Genomic DNA, 18,030 nt, shown 5'->3' with positions numbered 1-18,030 from the left:
TCATAGCACCAGGTGGTGAACAGTAGTCATTTTCTGACACAAATGCAGAAAGCAAAAAGAACCTTTACCATCCCCCAATAATTTCATGTGTGGTTTGCATACAATGTTCTTCTACAAAGGAGGAGAATACTCATAAGAGATTCCCACCCATCCCCAATTAAACTTCTGTTGCTGTACCTTCTGTACAGAACATGTGTAAGGGTCACAGTGTTTTGCCATTTCCATTCACGTTTCAAAATTGGGATGGGATGGCCTTGGAAAAGGATTGGAAGTCAAATAGGGTTTCTCTGTGTTGTCTATTTTTGCTTTCCTTTTTCAGACATAGAGCAGGGCAGGGGATCGTTCACAGGTGAGATACCCTGTTATTAAAATCCTGAGGAAATGCATTCTGTGTTCTATGCTGACCGGTGCTATGCTTCTCTTTGGATCGGACTCCAGAGCTCACAGTTGTGGCATGGAAGGCACTTATCACAGAACACAGATACCGGTACATCCTCTTTGGAATGCAGCGTAGAGTCACTTCTGGAGATAGCTGATCACTTAGGTATGGGGCTACTCCTATCCCTGTCCCTAGCAGAATACATTAGGTATGAACATGGGTTCTCTGCTACCATTTTCTGAGCCAGCCACCTTGCTATTGAGGATAGCGCAAGGCAAAGACTAGGCTTCCTAGGGCCCAGGAGAAGGACAGGTTAGTCTCTCCTTTGGCCAGAGTTGTCACACAGGCTGAATCCTTTTCTGTGGCTCTCTGGATGCTGCCAGTCCACTCTCTATGTCCTGAGCACCCATCTGGCAACCAACCACCTCGTTTGTTGTATGTGGTGAGAAGAGGTAGGGAAGGCATGGGGTGGCATAGACAAGAGAGGAAGGGCTATTCAGTCATGTGATGCTGAAAACTCCACCTACTTTTGGCTGTGGCTCCACCCACCACCTGATCTGTTTCTGCCCATGATCAGCTGCAGCCCTGACTGACTTTAACCCTCAATCAATGACCTTTTCTCAGAAAAAGGTTCCTAAAGAGTGTTGGGGAAATAAAAGCTGAGTGCTGAAAATCTCTTGTTATTGTTTTTGCTGGTGGGAAATCATAGACATCGAAACAAATGTTTTCCTTTCTGAAACAAGTCCCAGTGGGTTTTGATTAATGATGGTTTTGGTTGTTGTGGTTATTTAAGTTTGGCTTGTTGCTTGGTCAGTTTCCAGCACATCCCTTTGCTGAGATGCTGGGAGCTTGTAAGATGGGGCATGGGGAGGCCATGATCTTGTTTTCAAGAAGCAATTTCTCTGTGACTCTGCAGACCAAACTTGTCAAACACTGATCAGAAGAAGGAAACCAATGCCTTGGGGTAGGGCGAGTGGCCAGGGGCCTTCATGGAAACATTTCTCTCTCTCCTTGCTTGATGGAATCCATGGCTGGCCAACAGGAAATTGTGATTTACATTTTCAGCACACAGAAAATTACCCTTCTTGCAAGCACCCTGCCCTCTGTCTAAAACTAGCTGAGGATGGCCTCTAGCTATTAACTCCGATTGCCACCCCCCTGATAGCCTCTCTGGTAATTTAGAGGTGGGTAATTAATTCTGAACTAAGAATGCGCCTGGGAACCTACACCTGGATAAACTCAGCTGAAATGGGCTTTCATGTTAAAAGCCTTTTAATACAGAAATGAGCTGGAGGGGTGTTTCATTTGTTTTTGTTCTTGCTGTATGTTTTGCCCTCAGTCCTGCATTTCCTGCCTGAAAACAGGAAATAGTTGAACAAGCTAAGGATCTTATGAGAGAGGCAGAGACCTGAATCCCTTTCCTGATTTGCATGTTGCATTCTAGCTCTTATTTACTTGGGTGACTGTTTGATGCACAACCAACACCTCTGGTCTGCGCTTTCCTTTTTGACTGAATAGTCTGAGATTTCTGAGAATAAATTGGGAATTAAAGTAATCAGATCTTAAGGAAAGGAAAATTTGTGTGCGTGGAATAAAAGAGTAGAAGACCTGTGGTGGGAGAAAGAGCTCTCAAAATTCTCCTGCCTGCAGAGCAGCCAAAAGCAACAAAATATTGTTACTAAATTCTGCAATCTTATTGACAATCCAAACTATATAGCTGGTTTCTCTTTCTCTCCCCCCCCCCCCCCCGGCATGTTCTTAGGTTCTACACCACACTGGGGACTCAGCAAACAGAATTTTAAATGTGTTATAAGCATGCAACACCACATGGTTCTGTAGAGCACAAAACTTTTCTATGTGATTTTACATTGGCCCCCCCCTTTTGTTATAACAATTTAATTTATGACTTATTTATAGTGGGGTTTTCCTGTGTGTAGATCCACTCTGGGTTAATTGAAAGAATGGAGTTGGATTTCTCATTAGCTGCAGAAGATCAGGAGAGGGGGATCTTCTTTCCTGATATGAAATCTACAACATTTTTTAGAATGCCATTCATTCATTCATTCATTCATTCATTCATTCATTCATTCATTTACTGCGTTTGTATGCCGCTGTTCAGCCAAAAAGGCTCCCACTGTGGCATACATGAAATCAAAACTAAGACACTCCCTACCTGTAGGCTTAAAAAGGTAAAGGTACCCCTGCCCGTACGGGCCAGTCTTGACAGACTCTAGGGTTGTGCGCCCATCTCACTCAAGAGGCCGGGGGCCAGCGCTGTCCGGAGACACTTCCGAGTCACGTGGCCAGCGTGACATCGCTGCTCTGGCGAGCCAGAGCCGCACACGGAAACGCTGTTTACCTTCCCGCTAGTAAGCGGTCCCTATTTATCTACTTGCACCCGGGGGTGCTTTCGAACTGCTAGGTTGGCAGGCGCTGGGACCGAGCAATGGGAGCGCACCCCGCCGCGGGGATTCAAACCGCCGACCTTTCGATCGGCAAGCCCTAGGCGCTGAGGCTTTTACCCACAGCACCACCCGCGTCCCATGACCTGTAGGCTTACATTCTAATAAATAAGTAGATAAGAATACAGGGCTTTCTTTTTTTTTCAGCAGGAACTTACTGGAACTCGATTCCGGCACTTCTCAGCTGAGTGCCATTCCCATTATAAGAGAACAAGGGAGGTGAGTTCCATGAAAAATAGCACTGTGAAACTACCAACACTCAAGGGGAAAGGGATCAGGAGGCAAGAGGAAAATAAAAACTCAAAACTCAGGCACCGATTTCTAGGCAGTTGTTCCTACATTGACCAGCTGGCATAGCTGACGAAATGGCTGCTCCCAGTTGAGGGAGAAGAGGCCTGATGGAGCTGGCCTCTCGCAGCAGCAGAGCCAATGGAGTAAGCTCTGCTTCTCTGCTCTCCCAGTGCTGGAATGGCTGCCTCCAGATAAGAGCTTTCCTGATTTGATTTTTATTTAATGGATAAGCATGTGCATGTGATAATAACATCCTTGCTTATTCAAGCCTTTGGGGTGGAGGGGCAGAAAAGTCAAACAAAAGGAAATAATGTGTTGATAATTTGAGAGATGGCACTGATAGTGTGTTTTTTTTTTTATTTAAAAAAAATCAGTGAGCAGTGAAGTGCTGACTTGGAGCAATATCTTCATGTATGTATATATTCTATGTGACTCAATTGCTCTCTGTCACATCATCAACGTTTACTGCTTTCAGAGACGCAAACCGCCTATCTATTGCCATCTAGTGGCTGAAAAGCAAGTTCTGCATAAAAGGTAGGGTGATGGTATCCAAAAACAGCAGTCGTGTAATACTGTTAATTAGGAACAATTGGAAACAATGCAAAATAGTTCATCCTGATAAAGGACAACTGCTGTGTTTTTTTTTCTAACTCCCCACCCTACCTGCCCTTTTTGTCTGCTTTGGAAAAAAACAATTGTTTCTTTCAGTCCTGGTTTTCTGGCCATACTCAAAAAGCGGAAAGGACTGCTCTTCCAGTCAGAAATGTGATCCAGCTCTTTAATCGAAGGACCACAAATTGATATGAGAGAGTGCAAACATTAGAACTCTGCTGACCCCTTAGAAAGCTTACTCACTTTCTCAGAAAACAAGCCGGTCTTGGAGGCCTAATGGGGACGCTTGGAATGTGTTTAAATGTAGACACAAGATCTACACTTTTCTACAGTAAGCAGTATGCACAGCATTCAGTTGCTAATAAGTCTGACATTTCTTTAAAGGGGGAAGGGGAAGAGGGCATGATAAAAGTCTGTTTTTGTATATGAAATTACTGTGCTCAGTTTAGTATTTTTTTGCTGAGGGGACTGGAATAGAATAGATTATTCTTAGGTCTACTCTGTATTTTTGGGTGCTTCCAGGTGACCTGTTTGTTGAGCATCCTGATTAATTTGCAGGGAGGCATTTGCTCCTGAATGAGAATTCATTCTGATTTGTTTGTGGGGAGGTTAGATGATATTGACTCAAAGCAAGGATTATTCCACACATTCCAATGCGTTTTCCTGTCACTTTCTCCATGGCAAAAACTCAGATCAGGAGGCCTTGAGCAACAAACCTGCTTCCCCCAAAGATCTATTATAATTGTGCAGCCTGGATTTCCTAGTATGTGATTGAATCTCAGCCAAAAAATAGTGACAGTCTGGAAGTGCCCTGTGTGTGTGTGTCTTTCACTGTTTTAAGGAATGTGTTAAACTGAGACCACTGCAGCTGCTGTTTATTTTAGCAGCTCAGAATATAGCAGTCTAGAACATGCGACTTGAGATAATATTAGAACTGTGTGGCGGAGAATACTTTGGGTAGAACTGACAGGCGGTTGAGTTTGCTTGCAAAAATGTGTCTGCATTTGTATTGGAATTGTTATAAAGATATCTTTTTAAGATGGGTTTATTGTTTAATCTCTTGTTGTTTGCCACCTTGGACTCCTTTGGGAGGAAGGGAGAGGGATATAAGTTGAATGAATGAATGAATGAATGAAGTCTTTGTGATGCCAGGGGTAAGCTGCAGAGGCTGTTGTGTGTTGTCTCGGCACTAGCTTCAGTGCTGGTTGTGCCAATAAGAGAAAGAGCCTTCTCTGTGGTGGCACCCAAATTGTGGAAATCCTGCTTCAGAAACTCAGTCTTCAACTATGAGGCTTCCTGCATTTCAGGGGTTGGACTAGATGACCCTAATTGTCCCTTCCCACTCTGCAATTCCATGATTCTAGGTGAGGGCTTCTTCTTAGGCAAATCAGAAGGCTTTGCCTTCTGATTGATTTCTCTTTTAGTCTCCCTCCTATGTTTGCTTTGTGATCCCCCTCTCCTGTCCTTATAAATTTAAAATATTGCAAACCACCTTGAGCACTGTTGTCAGAGTGATAAGCTGGAGCAATAAGGTAAAGGTAAAGGTACCACTGCCCGTACGGGCCAGTCTTGACAGACTCTAGGGTTGTGCGCCCATCTCACTTAAGAGGCCAGGGGCCAGCGCTGTCCGGAGACACTTCCGGGTCACGTGGCCAGCGTGACAAGCTGCATCTGGCGAGCCAGAGCCGCACACGGAAACGCCGTTTACCTTCCCGCCAGTAAGCGGTCCCTATTTATCTACTTGCACCCGGGGGTGCTTTCGAACTGCTAGGTTGGCAGGCGCTGGGACCGAGCAGTGGGAGCGCACCCCGCCACGGGGATTCGAACCACCGACCTTTCGATCGGCAAGCCCTAGGCGCTGAGGCTTTTACCCACAGCGCCACCCGCGTCCCTTAAGCTGGAGCAATAGTTCCATAAAAATAAATATAATAAATACATTTCCACATGTCTACCCCCATACTTTTGGTAAGACCTGGTTGTGCTGTATTCACTTAACAAGAAATATCCATGCCATCACATCCAAGATCCAGAAGGATCCAAAAAAGAACAGAAGTGGGTGATCAGTGCAGTTGTATTTCTCCATTTTTAATTATAAGGTGTTGTTATTCTCCTATTTTGGATATATAGCTGCTGACACTCAGCACTCAGAATCAGTCATATTACGGTAGTTAGTTCAGCACCAGACCTGACCACAAACCTGAAGCTAACATATCATACATAGTGAAGCATGGGGGAAAAACTCCCATTAACATAACATTTATCAGCTTATGTATTCATGTAATGTTGGTGCTTTTGATTCATATTTGATTCTTACGCCCCAAAGACCAGTAGACAAGGTCTGGATTTTTGTAGTTTGTGAGTCGACCATTAGGGAGATGCTTGAATGTGTTGCCCATTCATGTGCACTGTTACACGCTGCTTCTGTTCCTACATTTTCATTTCATAAATCCATTCGTGCAAGCTGTGTTTCGTCTACCAAAAAAGTCATGTGACATGGGAGCCTTCAGGGATGTATGCAGCTGATGCAGCATAAACAGGCAAGTGGGGTGTCCCTCATCAGGGGTCCTTGGCTTACTAGCCACCTTCTGTCTGTGCTTGCTACCAACTGCCCCATCCATCCCATCTTCTTTCCATCACTGGCAAATGCAGAAGGTTTATGCAGAGGGGGGCGGAGCAGGACTTTCCTTCATTAGGAGCCAAGGCAGCCCTATTACACTGAGTCAGAGCATTGGTCTATAAGGCTCAGTTCTGTAGACGTTGACAAGTAGCCTCTCTCCAGGGTCTCCTACAGGAATCTTCCCCTTCTTCATCTGGCTGTGCCAGAGACTGAATTTCAGAACTTGCACATGCAGAGCATGTTCTCTTCCCCTCCGCTGTGACACCTTCCCTGTGGCTAGGGCATAGGACAGAAAGTCAAACAGGTAGACATCTAGTCCTCCAGAAGTTTTTAGGCTGCAGTTTCTATATACCCAAGCATAGTCAGTGGTCCAGGATGATGGGAATCCAATGATGTCTGTCGTGCTCATTTGCAGTTTCTTAACTGGTCTGGACAAATAACAGACAACCCCCACATTTCTCCCACTGAGGCACAAGTGGGAGCTCAAGGGGCCAGATGTGTGCTGCTGTGCATCCTTCTTGCCGGAAGATCTTGCTGGGGCATACGACTCCGGTGATTTGTCTCATAGGCGGTCATTGGCCTTAAGCAAACCATTGTTTCTGAGCCAGACCCTCACAGCTCCACTGCTTTACAGAATCACTGTTAAGAGTTCTTTTATATATACAGTGGTACCTCAGGTTAAGTACTTAATTCGTTCCGGAGGTCTGTTCTTAACCTGAAACTGTTCTTAAGCTGAAGCACCACTTTAGCTAATGGGGCCTCCTGCTGCTGCCGCACCTCCAGAGCACAATTTCTGTTCTCATCCTGAAGCAAAGTTCTTAATCCGAGGTATTATTTCTGGGTTAGCGGAGTATGTAACCTGAAGCGTATGTAACCTGAAGCATATACCACTGTAATGGTTTAATGCTAGCTCTTTGTTTTTCTCTTTGCTGGAACATAATGTACAATAAAGCAATAGTTCATTTAAATACAACTTAAAAGTAAGAATGTGCAGTATGCTAAGAACGTAACTACATCAGCTAGGTGAGGGATGCCACTCTAGTCATATGCTTGGAGGAACCACCATGATTTTAACAGGTGTTGAAACTCCATCAATGCTGGAGCTCCTCACATATGAGAGGGGAGGGAATTTTAGAGTCAGGATGCCACAGCGGAGAATATCCTCTTGCAAGTGGCCACACACCATCTGAGGACTGTGGCCCTGTGAGAAGAACATCTCCCCCCATGATCTCAGAGTCTAGCCAGGGGCGTAAGGGACCAGGTAGTCTTTCAGCGGTGGGGAGATGAAGGACTATGACTATTGGCCATGGTGGCTGCAGATGATGGGAGTTGGAGTCCAGCCACACCTGGAGGACCACAGGTTCCCCACACCTGAAGTACTGTGAGAGTGTACATGAACATTCAGGGAATGAATGTGCTGTATAAATTATAAGCACCATTTTAAAATGTAAATAAAATTCATCTATTTTTAGAAGTCTATGAATAGATTATTTGAATCTAACACAGAGAGGGGGAGCCCCTTCCAACCAGTGAACAGATTATAAAGAGCCCAAAGGAATTTAGGGTGGGGGGGATTTATACCAACCAGAACAACTTCACTATAAACAGAGACTGTCTTTGTAACAAGAGTGGTAATTAGCAAATTGTATACTGTAGTAGTGGGTATGGCCTGAAATAAACAACCAGCTATTTAACAAAAAGAAACAAGAAGGTTGTTTCTTTTCACAGCTGTGTTGTTTTCAGAATTCTGGATATATAATTAAGCCAGTATTAACCGAGTTTCTGCCTTATACTTGTTCTTTGAAAATTCTGTGGGGAAACCTTCAAAATCTACAAACTCCAGGCCTGCATTTATATCACCAATGAGTCTTTCTAGAGCAGCATTTTAAGAAAAAAATGTATCTGGGGCACAGGGTTAACATGGGAAGGAGGCACATTCAAATCATATACTAAAAATATATATATGCACAGTTTTTATTTTATTTTATTTATCATTTCATTTCATTTCATTTCTCAGCTCCCGGAACAAAGGAACAGGCAACATCTCTGCAACTACGAAATAATCTAGTTAAGACTTCGTCCTCAGGCCCCTCCCACTGCTTTCCCTAAAGTGTCAATCAGAGCTCAAAGATGGGTAGGGCTGTGCTTTCTGGGCAAGAGTGGTACTTCTGGGATTTCCTTGTGGAATCCCTGTGGAATCCTTAATCTCTCCCTTGAGATGATGTCACTGCCCATATATGGGCAGACAGAAGGATCAATGCTGTCTTCCCAACCTGAGGGGCATAAACTGATGGATGAATCACTGACAGATGCTGGATAGACAGAGGCTTATTTTTTCAAGGCTTATTTCAATACCTCTCATAGCACACAGGTCAGGGATTCCTGATTAAAGTAGAGAGAAGTTCAAAAGCTCCAATGTGACATGATGATTATTATTTTTTTAATGCTTCCTTTTTATTGACAGCTTTGACTAATACATAGAAACAGAAACATAATCACGTACAATTTTGACACTGTATAATTTATTATTTTTATTTTTAAATCAAGGAGCCAACTACATCTGTGTAACCATTAGCTAAAGTGGTGCTTCAGGTTAAGAACAGTTTCAGGTTAAGAATAGACCTCCGGAACAAATTAAGTACTTAACCCGAGGTACCACTGTAGTAGTAGTAGTACCCTGCCCATCTGACTGGGTTGCCCCATCCACTCTGCTTCCGACAGATACAGAAAAGCATAATAAGACATCAAACATTTAAAACTTCCCTATACAAGGCTGCCTTCAGATGTCTTCTGAAAATGATATAGCTGTTTATCTCCTTGACATTGGATGGGAGGGCGTTCCACAGGGTGGGTGCCACTACTGAGAAGGTCCTCTGCCTGGTTCCCTATAACTTCATTTCTTGCAGTGAGGGAACCACCAGAAGACGCTTGGAGGAGGACCTCAGTGTCCGGGCTGAATGATGGGGGTGGAGATGCTCCTTCAGGTATACAGGTGCGAGGCTATTTAGGACTTTAAAGTTCAGCACCAACTCTTCAAATTGTGCTCGGAAATGTTCAAATGAACTTTCCTCTTGTTTCTTTTTTTAAAATTCCTTGGTCTGCTTGTTATCTCCTTTCCATTTATCACCCATCACATTTTGTTCATATGCATTTTCCCTGTTTTTTCTTACCCTTGTAATTTCATTTCTGAAACCCTTTGCTTTTTGCATCACTCACAGTTCATATTTTACTTCTTCTCTGAGAGTGAGTGTGCAGCCAGGCCCCCTTTAACCCCCAGCTAATCTGCATGCTGAACTCCTGAAGGTTCAGATGCAGAGTTAGGCAGTGAAAGGGAAGCCACTATAGATACTGACAGCAAACCCTCTCCAAGGTCGCCAGCACACTAGAATTACCTAATCAAAAAGTGCAAGACCTTTATGTCCTCTCCCAGTGACACAATCCACATTAAAGTTTGAGATATTCACTCGTGTGTGCCCTCGGGCAGTTTCTACTCCAGTTGAAAACTGCAGTAGAAACACCCTAGAGTTAAATACAGCATGAGACAATCTTGGTGGTAGCAGAAGAGTCTCATATTGTGTGGCTGATATCGTTGTGTGATTATTCTGTCTAGCTGGGGAGTTTTGCACTCATTTTAATAGTGGCAATAGTCGTGCCAAAATAAACCTAGTTTATTGATGGTGCTGGGAACTGTAGCTTTGTGAGAGGTAACCTACAGTTCCCAGGTTTCTTTGGGGAAGCTATGTTTCATAAATGTGCCTTAAATATATAGTACTGATGGACTGGCGATGAATGAGCACTTTCTTCCTCCTCTTTCAAGGTTGAAGTTAGAATGGCAAGACAAGGATGAGACCAATCTTTTCAAAACATTGACTAAAGGCTTAGGGTGAAAGATGTTTCACAGGGATGTTGGGCTAGTCTCTTAAGAGCCATAAAAGCTAAAGAAAGGATGTTAAAAATCAATCGATGTTTTACAAGGAAGCAGTGTAAAGGTTTTAGGGCTGCAGTAATTATGTCACTGTGTGTGTCTGTGAGATGGTAGCTCCTGTTTCCTGAGTGTGTTGCCTCCTACACAGGAATGCCCTAAATGAAAAACAAACTCCATAATGATTGCACTACCTTGGCAGTGCCATGAGGAAACAATATTGTTGCCTTCCTCTTCACTGTCATTGTCTTCTCCTTTCACACTTTGCTCGCGTTGTACTTACTATGTTGAAGTGTGCAGAAAGCAGTGACCAATTGGACCAACAAACTCAGGGGGTTATGAGTATCACAAGGAGAGTGTCTTCAGGGGGTGTTGACCAGAATAAAAGAAATTCTTCTGAAGAAAATATGTTGCCCCATAGTAGAGGTCAAGGGTGGCGTGTGGAACATAATCTGTAGGGGTGGACAAATGTAGCCTAGCTCATCTCATCCTGTTTCCATATGTGGACATCTTAAAAGCTTATCTTGTGGCCCATTTCTATGCATATTTTTTTAGGATACTTTTTGGGAAATTCTTTAAAAATCTGTGCAGAGAAACAGTCACACACACAAACCAAAACTGTATGTATGAAGGGTCACTGTACGTACAAAAAGATGCCTGCACCCATGGTGTTCAGATAGGGGATGGGGGACTCTGTGTGTTGCATATGCAGGTATACGGGAAATGATATGCAGTCACTTCCTCAACTATTTTTGTAAAAAGTGGTTTATGTAGGACAGCAGAGGTGCTGCACTTTCAAAGCTGTTCTAAGCAGTGTTAGAATGTTAAAACAAGGCAAGGGAGAGAGAGCAAGCTTTTGGATTACCTTGTTAAGAGCAGTGATCAAACCACCACCCCCCCCCAAGGTTCATAGATCTGCAGACAAAACCAAAAATCTACATTCCATTCCGGGAACTTGCTCAATGAGATGAATGAGGGGGGTGTGCAACAAATTCTGACCTGGCGGAAATTTTCTGGCATGTCCGCATATCTGCATAGGTAGCCAATATTGGCCTAAGTGAACAGATTCCATGTGGTCACCCAGCAGTTTTTGACCACCAGTAGACTGTAGATTTCTTCTCATATGTTATGGGAAGTTCTGTGGGGATTTTCTTCCTCTCAGCCAAATTGACCTCCCCTCCCCTTCAAGGAAAGGTGATTTTCAGCCCTTTTGTGCCTTATAGTTTCCACCCAGCAGTTAGACCTTTCATGACCACCTTCTGAGCCTATTAAGATGTCCCCCTGAATGCATGTGATTAAACGTGGGAAGGGGGTAGGAACACACACACACACACAAGCCCTGCTCCCAACATCCCAAGGCATGCTGGCTCCATTTCAGACCTTCCTCCATTGAGAGCCAATGCCCTCAGGGATATGGAGGGGTAGGGACTGTGTGCGCTTCCTTTCCTCTCTCAGCCCAAATGTGTTCATCCCAAATGTCTGACCATGACAAAATATGGGGAGAATATTTAGAAAGAGATGGTAGCTGGGGTTTTTAGTTAAGCTTAAATCCTACAGTTTTTGCACTTCACAGGTTCCTTCATCTATTGTCCCCAAGTGACGAAAGAGTTGTGAAATGCCTGCTTTGAAGGCTCAATAGCCCTTAATGTAGAAAAGAGAGAAAAAGATAACCCTGAGCAGCAGGCCAAAGCAGCGGACAGTTCCTCTCCACCCCTCACCCAGATTTAGAGTTTGGTGGTGGAACAACTCTGTCTCACTTTGCAGAGAACAGGCCTTCAAGTTAGAATGGAAGCAGAATGCCAGCACGTAGCCTGGCGTGCTAAAGGCATGAGGATTTCTGCCAGCGTTTCCATTAGATTCATTGTTGTGAACCGCCCTGTGATCTTTGGGTGGAGCGCTGTGTACGAAATAAATAAATAAATAAATAAATAAATGGCCCCTGATGGGTCCAATAGTCTGAACTCCCAAAATAAATTTCCCAACATATACCGAATGTGATGCATGTTTTCTGGTAGTAATGTACACATAACAAATCCATGGCAGTAAGTTGTGCTATAGAAGAATAGGTCTCTCTCTCTCTCTCTCTCTCTCTCTCTCTCTCTCTCTATATATATATATATATATATATATATATATATATATCAGAGAGATCTGCATAGGCTACCCATACACATATAGTGGTTCCCCTTTGCTGCCAGTGATACAGCTGCTGCTGCTGCTGCTGCTGCTGCTTCTGACTGACTCTGACTCTGACTGTGCTGCTGCTGCTGCTGCTGGGAGGGAGGGAGGGAGAGAGGATGCAGTATCAAGCACCTGCCCTCCATTAGGCCATTGAGACTTATCAGGGATGGGTAGTGCCTGGCCACATCGTGGATGGGCAAATCCCAAGGCAAGCTGCAGCGGTACCCAAGGAGAAGATGCACAGGTATGGATTGGGGAGGTGGAGGGGCGTGGAATGGGTGCCCATAGCAACCAGCAGCCCAGCTAGCTATGCAGCAGGCCTTGAATTATAGCCGGCCTGCTTTGCTGCTGGTTTTGTGGCTGTAGAGAGGGTGCCATGCAGTCAGCTTCTCTGCAGTGAGTGTCAGCAATGGAATCGGGGTTCTCTCTCTCTCTCTCTCTCTCTCTCTCTCTCTCTCTCTCTCTCTCTCTCTCTCTGAAAGTCCCCTTTAGTGATGCTTTAGAGAACGAAGGCTTAGGAGAGCAGCAGGGCGGGGGGAAGAGAGATGCTTCCAAGTATTTCTGCAGTGTGCTCGCAAGCCGGCTTTTCCCTCTCTCTCCTGTAGCTTTGCCGGTCAGAGGATTTTACTGCAACATCTTCTCGGCAGATAAGATAGGCAGGGAATGCTAAATGCAGCCCCAGAATGCTGAGTACCCCTGTGCATTCTCCAGAGGAATGTTCTGGATGGAGCCATGCATTGCTTGCAGCCAGTGCTTCTTTGCACAGCTTGTGGTGGCAAGCAAACTAATCTGGTTTCAATAGCATAACAATGAGACATTTCGCTTTTCAGCAAATGCAAGGTTATAAAAATCCAAGCAGTGCTATGTCAGGCCAGAGTCTTTGTGTAAAACTGCTGGGATTCAGACTTTGGCATCACTTGAATTCAATAGATGAGCTCACCGCGGGTAGCTCCCATTCAGAATTATTATTTTTCCCAGTTCCATAGTAAGAGTTGGAATCATGTATTGGTGATGTAATATCCAGAGGGGAGGAGGATAAAAAAGAAGATATGTTGCAGTTCTGATACAAGAAAGCTACAACAGAGAGAGAGAGAGAGAGAGAGAGAGAGAGAGAGAGGGAGGGAGGGAGAGGAAATAAAAGTGTGTTAAATAAACACACACAGGCAGAATCCAGGCAAGGCGATTTACTCTCACTGCTGTTTAATGATGAATGTGGTGTGGCATAATCTGTGTTTTATGCATCCTAAGATTGGGACCAATAGGATTTCTTAAGAGATCTCTGGATTTTCTGGGGCCTCTTGACAGTGCATTTTAGCAAAATGATGCTGCAGGAGACTTAACAGAGATGCACTTGCAGTACTGCACTGACATGGCCCGATGCAGAACCAGGAACTTGGATAGTCGTGTTTCATTGGCCAAGTCGGGATGATAAGTGTAGCAGCTTCAGCTCTTTTGGCAAGTGAATGGGGGTGAGGACTAGGGAAGGGAGTGAGTAGATCAGCAGTGACGTCATTTTTAACCAATTCCTTACACAGTTGGGGAATGAAGTTAAAAGGAAAAGCTGCAATCTCTGGGTGACTCTATGCATTGGCTGGAGAATCTAAATGAGCAGGAGTTTCCCCAATGGTAATACATTTTATTTCCTATGTTAATCCACTCCTTCTAATCCTTTTATTCTGGTTAAATCAAATATTTTATTTTATTTTATAATTGCAATGTGTTTGCTTGTGGCTTCTTAAATTTTTTTTCTCTTGCATTGCCTTGTAAGTTTTATCTTAGCAGTCGTAGTAATGTGTTGCTCCTTTCTGTAAGAATCACTGCCACTGGCTCTAAGAGTTTAGTATGCAGCATTTATGCTTACCAGCAAGGTATGGAAATGCAGAAGCTGTCAGGCACCGAGAAATCTCTGGCATGGGAACAAGGCTGTACTTTTCAAATTGCAGGTGGAAGGGAAATTATTTGGGTATTAAAAGCTCAAAGGAATGGCACTAAATCTGTCCTTAAAAAGGGGGGGGGGGATTCACAAATAAGAAAGGAAAATGTATTTTGTTTGTGTGTGTGTGTCCTTAATAGAACTATTCTAATAACCTAAATGATTACTACTATCCATGCTGGCCCCTTTCCCCAGAGCCTGCTTCTCTCCCCAGCCCTTCCATAAAAGGGTATTGAAGGTGAGGCTGCCCTTTGGCCATTCAGCTACACACCTGGGATTTTCTGAGTGCTTGCACCTAAAAATAAAATGCAATGTTCATGCAGTAGTTTCTGCTAAGGTCATTGTAAGGGGGGGGGGATGTCATACATGGTGGAATGATTGAGCCAAGATGGTGGGCAGTTGCTAAGTGGTGCTGGTCTTTGCAATACTTCTGCTACTTTGGCCGATTCTCCCTTTTTCGTGGTTTATTTTTATTTTACATTATTTGGTCTGACACAAGAGCTGCTAATAATGCCTGCCCTGTAAGCCCAATTATGATTTGCAAAACTAGTGCTTGAATCCTCTCTACTCCTCCTGCTGAGGGCTAGATCTGTTTGCTTCTTACTCTGCAAAGGCACAGAGCTGACTCATAGAACCCATTTGGATTTGTGTTGTGTTGCTGATATATATGATACAGAAAATGCCAGTCCATTTATGATGGCAGCAGTAGCTAAGAAGTTAGGAAGGGCTTTTGAGAGGGGTGTGTGTGTGTGTGTGTGTGTGTGTGTGTGTGTGTGTGTGTGTGTGTTTACCTTCACAGGAATGCAAAAGGCACAGAGAAAAATTATGAGCACAATAAGAAATGGTGATCGTGATTGACAAATCCTCACCACTTATCCAGGATGCAAAATATTGGAGAGGGTTGTGAAATTCATTGCCACCAGTAAACATGCTCAGTAAAAAGGCTGGCTTTGCAGTGATTATGATAATGTTAGAGGCTTGTATCACAGCAAACTCTTCTTTCTGCAGTGTGGTGCATTGTACGACAGGGAGTGGATGCCCCCTAATCGTTCCCTTCTCATATCCTCAGTTGCCCTTGGAAGATAGAACAGTATTTTTATTTTTATTTTAAATGGTCGGTTCACAGCTTAGCTTTCAGGTTCCTGTTCTACAGAGGCACCTGTGTTGCCATTTGCTGATTATAATGAAAGCAATAAGAAGGGGCAAGTGTGGTTGCATGGTGACTGAATGGCAGAGGGCAGAATCGCATGTGGGAATGAATGAAGGGGCAACCTCAGTGGGTTCTACCTCTATAGTGCAATTCCCCACCCCCCACCAAATGCTATCTATAGTTAAATAGACTTTGACTTCCCTGTGATCTTCATACCTCTAGTTTATAAATGATCTGTATTATTACATTCATAAATTAGGCTGACAAGCATTGTGGACGTGGCATATGGAATAATTAATCTGGCTGTGATGGAAGAGTACAGGAAACACTAGGCAATGTTCTATCACAAATATGACACTGCACAGTCACCTGTAGGGGGGAAATATCCCTTGGACATTGGGTGTTTCTTATACCAGATGAGCCCATTGGTCCCTCTAGCTCAGTATTGTTGACACTGACTGGGTTTCAGGTAGCAGTGTTTCCCAACCCTCCCTGTTCTTGCTATTTCAGTTATTTTTAGCATTGATGATGCAGAGTTCTTGCTACTTGACATTAATGATACCAATATTGTAGATCTGCTCCTACATGATCCTGTTGATGAAAAGGATTGTATGCAGAGTGGGGTTTATATTGAGTAATATTTATATCTATTTCTATTTCTATATCTATCATCTATCAATCATCTATCTATCTGTCTGTCTAATCTCCTGTGATTGGTGTTGCAGCAGTAACTGAGGATGCTCAGTGGAACATATTGGTGAGAAACTCAGAAAAGTATAAAAGCTTAAGGCTGGAAAAGAAATAGGAAACCAAGTACTAGGATGTGCTCATTGGCTGCTTAGAGCAGTGTTTCCCAACCTTGGGCCTCCAGCTGTTTTTGGACTACAACTCCCATCATCCCTAGCTAGCAAGACCAATGGTCAGGGATGATGGGAATTGTAGTTCAAAAACAGCTGGAGGCCCAAGGTTGGGAAACATTGGCTTAGAGTAACCTCACCTGAGTATCTGCAAAGGAAGAAGTCATTCCAGGTTCAGGTCTTTGCGAATGGGCAGTGCAGGAGCAATACATATTTAGAAATTGGTTAAAAGACACTGCATATTTTCTATACCTAGAAAAACCATAGTTGCCTGTGTGATTAACAGCCTTGCAGAAGAAACATGGATTGTTATTGTAGTGATATTCAGGAAGGTTTCTGAGGACACCAAAAGAAGGCTTACCACTAGCTCTTGAACAAGTTTGCTTGGATGAGCTCTACAGTACACATGATCAGTTGAAGTCGCCTGAGGACTGAACCACTTCGGGGCGGATATATTTTGCACTGCTCCCCCCTGAAATCCCCAAACTTGTGAGATGGGAAATAGCTTGTCAGGGAGAAAGGTTTAACTTAGGTGCCTGCTCATTGCATGTAGGGACATTTGTTGATGTTTTTTTAATATGGCCAAGCATTGAAAAAAAATTAACCACCTATCGGTGGTAGTATAGTCTGAATTCTGTCACTTCAGTCCAACACATTCAGTGCAATGTCTATAATGGTCATGAATCCCACTGAGTTCCATCTGATAAATTAATTATCATTGTTTTTGCCAGGGGTGAACCTGATTCTTCACATTTAGACCCAACAAAACGTTGCCTAAATGTTACTTCATGTCACAAGAACTGCTAACCCAGGAAAAGATGGCTTGGTATTGAAACCTTAGTGTCATGACCCAGAGTCCAGCAGTCGGAGGCTGCATAGTCTCTAGCTAAGGAGCCAAACTAGGTGTTGGGCTCTGAATCTGCTATGGGAGACCAGGAGACAACGGAGGCTGAGGAAGCCAATGCTTACCATTGCACCTCACTGTCCAGCAGTGCTGAGATGTGGAAAAGGCCCATTAGGCAAGTTGATGGACTGATTCACTGAATCCCACCCTGTATTAATAGTGGAGAATATGATCTCGTACTTTAGTAGCACCTGAAATATTTACTCCTGCTCCGTGATACTGGCCGCCATTTTTGCCCCTGATGTTAATGCTTAGCCTTATTGGGCTACAATGAAATATGCTGAACGGCTGCTTACAAAAATATCTGTCTGTTAGCAATGATGACACAATTCCCACAGATGGAATTGGCTGAAACCTAGTCAGACGAATGGTTCTAATAAATCTAATGTAAAACTGAAAAGGAAAAAAAACGGACTATTAATTTTTATTTTTTTCTGTGAATTGGGAATAATGCAACATTACTTGAATTCAGTGGCTGCAAAGCTTGGCCCAGCTTGTGGAGCATAGCATAGGAGCATATTTTGGGAAGGCAGGGCGGGGCAGAGCCAGGAGGGGTAATCTGGGTGCACATGCTTAAAAAGGCTTAGTCTTGCTCTCAACCTCAATTGGGTCAAGTTGCTCACTTGGAGCTATCCATGGTCCTGCAACCTCTGAGCTGCCCTTCTCCATGAGATCTGGTATTGGGACAGAACATGGAATGTAGGATAGATTTGCATGCTCAT

The 18,030-nt window shown here is 43.8% G+C and overlaps 1 protein-coding gene across 5 annotated transcripts in view; it reads left to right on the top strand.

Moving 5' to 3' along the window:
- The window catches only part of NHS (NHS actin remodeling regulator), a 235,937-nt gene that overhangs the window by 175,016 nt on the left and 42,891 nt on the right, over positions 1-18,030 (top strand). The window contains exon 1 of one of the 5 annotated variants that reach the window (XM_028727593.2): positions 12,642-12,708. The exons of 3 other annotated variants lie outside the window; for them this stretch is intronic. In XM_028727593.2, the coding sequence (XP_028583426.2) occupies positions 12,657-12,708 (52 nt within the window). In that variant the 5' untranslated portion in view covers positions 12,642-12,656. Of the gene's footprint in view, positions 1-12,641; positions 12,709-14,006; positions 14,091-18,030 lie in introns of those variants that run through there. One more of the 5 variants, XM_028727595.2, reaches the window with a different exon arrangement.

Source organism: Podarcis muralis, chromosome 4, assembly GCF_964188315.1.
Source record: "Podarcis muralis chromosome 4, rPodMur119.hap1.1, whole genome shotgun sequence".
NCBI classification, from domain to species: Eukaryota; Metazoa; Chordata; class Lepidosauria; order Squamata; family Lacertidae; genus Podarcis; species Podarcis muralis.
Note: the sequence above shows the minus strand (reverse complement) of the source record. Positions and strands in the feature narration are given on the sequence as shown.